The sequence below is a fragment of the Vicia villosa genome, linkage group LG7 (assembly GCF_029867415.1).
Source record: "Vicia villosa cultivar HV-30 ecotype Madison, WI linkage group LG7, Vvil1.0, whole genome shotgun sequence".
NCBI lineage: Eukaryota > Viridiplantae > Streptophyta > Magnoliopsida > Fabales > Fabaceae > Vicia > Vicia villosa.
The window spans coordinates 75,839,841-75,845,305 of NC_081186.1; the positions used below are offsets into that span (position 1 = coordinate 75,839,841).

Sequence of the window (5,465 nt, forward strand, 5' to 3'; positions counted from 1 at the left end):
ATCGATATTAATAATCAACCAGCTTTTGATCATTCTTTGCTTATGAATCATAAGTTACAGGTATATATTCAATTAATTCTAATGACAAAACTTTGAAGAAATTTGATTTTTCTTTGATTTTTTATTTATTTTATTAACTATAGAAAAAACCTAGCTTTCGAACAAAAAAAAGAAAAAATAGTGTGAAGAGTTCATCAACTAAGACTGTATTCGGTCTTCAAAAAGCTCAATGTCCAACTGGAACGGTTCCTATTAAGAGAACAACAAAGGATGATTTAATTCGAGGAAAATCATATTTTAATAATGGTTTGGTTGAAAATCTTCATGGTAATCATGTAAGTTTTCATCAGTACTTATAAGTTTGTTTTTATATATGTATAATTACTTTATAATAGTTTCAACTATAGAGTAACAGAGTAGTTAAACATATATATTTATATTCTAGTATGCAGAAGTCATCACATTAGAAGATGATGAAAAGAGTTATTATGGAGTTGCTGGAACAAATAGTGTTTATAATTTTAAGGTAAACAAAGATCAATCAAGTTCTTCTGTGATGTTTGTTCGAGATGGACCTGAGAGCATAAATTATATCGGAATGGGATGGCATGTAAGTTTTATTTGATTTGTTAAGTCTTATTTGGTATGGAATGACCTGAGAACATATATATTATAAGTCTTATTTTGTATGATTTGTTAAATTGATGTAATGCATTGATGTCAGGTGGCTCCACAATTATACAATGACGATGAAACTCATTTTTATGTCGTATGGACGGTAAGTATTTTCATTACCTTTTTATTTCTCTTGAACAATTTATTAGAGTTAATAAATTTCTATGCATATAATTTTGAACATATTCAATTATTTTCCTGTTCTTTTAATGCTTATTTTTATTTTAAGTTAATTACAAGAATAAAAGTTTTATTTCTAAACAATATAAGGTGATGTTGAAAAATGACAGACAGACAACTTCAAGAATACAGGATGCTTCAATTTACTATGTCCAGGATTTGTTCAAACTAGCCAAGCAAATTACCTTGGTGGTCAATTTTCGAATACATCAATCCATGGTGGACCTATTATAGAAATAACAATGTCTATTAGTCAGGTTATTTCTATACCTCTAAATTTTACACTTAATATTTTTCAAACAAGTATTTTTAAGAATTTATAATTAGTTGTTTTATATGCAATGTTTAAAGGCATGTTATGGTATATTCATTTTTGTAGTTTTTTTTGGTTTCCAGGATCCTAAAACAAAAAATTGGTGGATAAGTAATGAATATGAAAATCTTGGATATTTTCCGCCGTCTTTGTTCTCAAACTTGTATTCTGCTGGTCAAGTAGGATGGGGTGGTAGAACATCAACTTCTCCAGGTGCTCCTAGTCCTCCAATGGGTTCTGGATTATTCCCTGATAATAATTATTATCATGCAGCATATTTTATAAATGTTTCACATCAGAATGACTCCACAACAAGTTATGGACCCGAATGGTATTTAACAGAGTCATACTTTGATAAACCTGATTGCTTTTCTGCTGAATACTATGGAAAACAAGATCGAGAGGTTGGATTTTCTCTCCAATATGGAGGGGTAGGGGGTAATTGTGGTGATTAATTCATATTGGTATAAGTTATTACCGAACTTAAATATAAATAAAATTTTAATTCCATCAATTTATATATTTCTCTCTCCATATTTAATTGCTTATTATTTTTAGCCATTAGATTGAACATAATTAATTGTCAAGGTGTGGAGTAACTTAAAGTAAGAATATCCCTCATATATATATATATATATATATATATATATATATATATATATATATATATATATATATATATATATATATATATATATATACACACACTCACACTACAAGAAATTTTCCATATACCAACAGACACTTTTAGCAACAGTACAAAAAAGAGTTTGTATAAACGGTATTTAAAGACTAAAATTACAAATCCAACCGTAGGTATAGGGTGTACACAATTGTTTCCAATTAATTAACCTAAATAACTTTAACACTCACTATCACAAGACAAAACCCATTGCCACAATTTCACCTCTCCAAAACCACGACTGACAAAAACCCTCACCGCACGACTCAAAAATCATTTATCACCTCTCCAAAACCGCACAACTCTGACCTTTCTGAAATCCACCAAAAGCTTTTCGATTTCAACTTTTGTTCACCGCACTCTATGAAGTGTGAACTCTTGCAGTTCTGAGGAAAATCTTCATCGAATTAGGGTTTCACGATCTACACATTACCAATGGCCCCAGTGATCATGTTGCCGTTGGGATTCGTGGCGGTGTTAGTCATAAGCAGCAACAGTTTTGGAAATCGGCGAGATCAGACAAGGTTTCTCATTTCTTGGTGGTTGAAATTTCGGTTTCCTATTTATCGTACTAGTTGTTACTTTCCTCGCGTTTTTCTTGCATTTCAAAAGAAGGTGAAGTTCTATTCTGAGTTTCAGTTTAGGGTTTTCTTTTGTGTCATATTGTCACTCGGTTTTTTGAGGCGAACTGACTCCTTGCTCTTTCTTTTTTTTTATTATTATTGTTTTTTTTATTATTTTTGCAAGAGTCGCCACCGACTTTTATTTTATCCAAAAAAGGAAAGGCATAAAAGAACAGGAAAGACCTTTTGACAGATTTTGGGTTCGGGGGGTTGGTTATACAAAGGGAAGGTTTTAAGCACCCTTTGTATCCATGGTTATCCATGGGCTCTTAGTTTTGCTTAGATCACTTTTGCTCTTGTTTGATTTTTAAAATAAGCTCGGCAAGACATTAAGCCTTGTGCCTACATACCTCCTCGGTGCAATGGAGAAGTCAGAGCTAATGTAGTTCCGCTTAAAAGGAAAAACGGTTTAAAAAAAACGAATAAACACTTTATCATCGTCGGAGAGAAATACTCGGCCATTGATCTTGAGCATGAGAACAAATGAGTTCTTTGCATCGCTAATGAAAGAAGGGCTCCAACTCGGATAAAATCAACGAGTATGCCACTAGCTCTCTCACGCAGAAAAGATCTCATTATATCAATCAATTTCAAAATCGTGGGGTATCGCAACTCACTACAACAATTAATCGTGTCTAAACTTTTGCAGAAAAGCCACTAAGGGCAAAAGATATTTTATAAGAAAAGATTTTTAAAAGAGGTTTTACAAACATAAGAAGATTTTGGAAAAAGGGAGAAGATTTTGAAAATTTAAGAAGTGGGAGGAGATGAAAAGGCTATCCTAGTGCTTAAAATAAAAGTTTAAGGAGAGAATGATCTGACCAAAATAAGAAACCAACAGTTGACCGACGCATTACCACTTGGAGATCCAGATGAACTTATTATCTTTAGCACCACTTTGCATTTAAGCACATTAAAATTTTGATGAAAATCGGGCAGAGTAACGGCTGTTTTCGGGTAAAATCCTTATCTCAATGCCTTAGAATTAACCATCAAGGATTTTCAAGGAAATACCTGCATACGCAAACAGACAACAATCCAATGCCAGACAGAACAACCACAGAGTAATAACAGAATAAGGGTCCAGAGGCACTAAGTCCATAAGTCCGAATCTCCAAAATGCTAGGGATAGTAACCAGTAGTCCAAGAGAGAACCTTAAGCGTTTTTTTTTTAGATTTTTGTTGTTTATTAGTGTTTTAGCATAAAAGTAAAGTATGGTCCAAGTGGACAAAAAGAAAATAGCGGAAACATAAACATAGCGTCCAAATGGACAAAGAGAAAATAGCGGAATATAAACGTCCAAATGGACAAAGAGAAAATAGCGGAAACATAAATAATATGTCCAAGTGGACAAAGAAAAATAGCAGAAACATAAATAATATGTCCAATTGGACAAAGAAAAAAAACAGAAACATAAATAATATGTCCAAATGGACAAAGAAAAAAAATAGCATAAACATAAATAATATGTCCAAATGGACAAAGAAAAAATAACAGAAACATAAATAATATGTCCAAATGGACAAAGAAAAAATAGCAGAAATATAAATAATATGTCCAAATGGACAAAGGAAAAATAGCATAAACATAAATATGATGAATGATAAAATAAAGTATAAAGCAAGAAATATAAAGAACAATATAATAAAATGCGGAATTTAAAGTTAATTGTTAGTATGTTAGCACGTGAATCATCTTGAAGCTAGTCAAGTATATTCACGATGTTAGTGAAGATCGATGGTGAGTGAATGATGATCTCGGATTTAAAATTAATGAAAATTTATCAGAAGCTTGATAGAATCATAGCGACTACACGATAAATTTCCAAAAGTCTTAAAACAACTGCATACAATCTCTGCCATATTTGATCTTTTATTCTGATTCAGGACAAAGGAAAAAGATAAGAAACAATATCAAATAATATACAAAAATAAATATAAAACAAATTAAACTTAATTCATTCTTTTTGTGATTTTTTTTTTGGAATTGATTTTAAGTTAATTAACAAGCTAATTAAACAAATAATTATACAAATAATTAAACTTAACAAGAAAAATATTATTTTATATGTCAAAAATTAGATTATAAAAAAAATATAAACCTAAATCTAAAAGGAAAATATTTTTGGAGTTTTTTGATTGGTTAAAAATAATTAAAAAAGCAATATTTACATAATTACTAATTAATTAAGCAATATAAATTAATTATGAAAAGAAAATAAAATATTTTTATGTTAAAAATTAAATAAACATTTTATCAACTTAAAACTAAAATTAAAACATTTTTTTTTTGAGAAATTGAAAATATGCATAAATATGGAGTTTTTAATTCATGAACTCCTAACACTACTACATATTAAAAATTACATTGTACTTACTCTATGATGTTCCAAGAGTGGAATAGAGGGATTGAAATTGATTGAAAGTGGCTATTTGAATGAGCCTTGATTTTTACAAGTTTCTTGAAACTTTTGAAAAATATGAAACTTATGCTATGCTTTTGGAGTGTGTTGTTATTCTTCTCTTGTTCCTCCTCCTATTTTTCCTCTCCCTTGAATGAAGAAAATGAAGTTCTATTTATAGGCAAAGAGTTTGATCTTGGAAGCCTTGCAAGTGGAAATTGTCATGATTGATTTTGTGGAAAAAATATGATAATGGAATATTTTCAATGAGTGTATTTCTTAACCATGGTTAAAACACTCAAGTATTATTCTCTTCAATCTTGCAATAATATATTTAAACATCTTGAATTGGTCTTGATTGGCAACCATAAGCATCTTTGATAATATCTTTGAATTATCTCACTTTAATTAAACTTTAAATGAATAAAATTTAATTAAAATGAAATAAAAATGTCATGAATCATGGATGGGTCGTGGATGCCCTTTAAACATATGAGAATCAAGATTGAATCACAAAAGAATTGGCCTTTTTGAAAAAAAATCAAATTTTGGTCATTACTTGTTTCATGCATTTTTCCAAAAAAGGTCAA

The 5,465-nt window shown here is 30.0% G+C and overlaps 1 protein-coding gene across 1 annotated transcript; it reads left to right on the plus strand.

Moving 5' to 3' along the window:
* The first annotated feature begins 373 nt into the window (after nt 1-373).
* LOC131619375 (protein neprosin-like) lies at nt 374-1,623 on the plus strand. The gene is made up of 5 exons (XM_058890478.1): nt 374-394; nt 446-610; nt 725-778; nt 966-1,112; nt 1,252-1,623. Exons 1-5 carry the CDS (start codon nt 374-376, stop codon nt 1,621-1,623), a joined length of 759 nt encoding a protein of 252 aa, XP_058746461.1.
* Nucleotides 1,624-5,465: the final 3,842 nt, after the last annotated feature.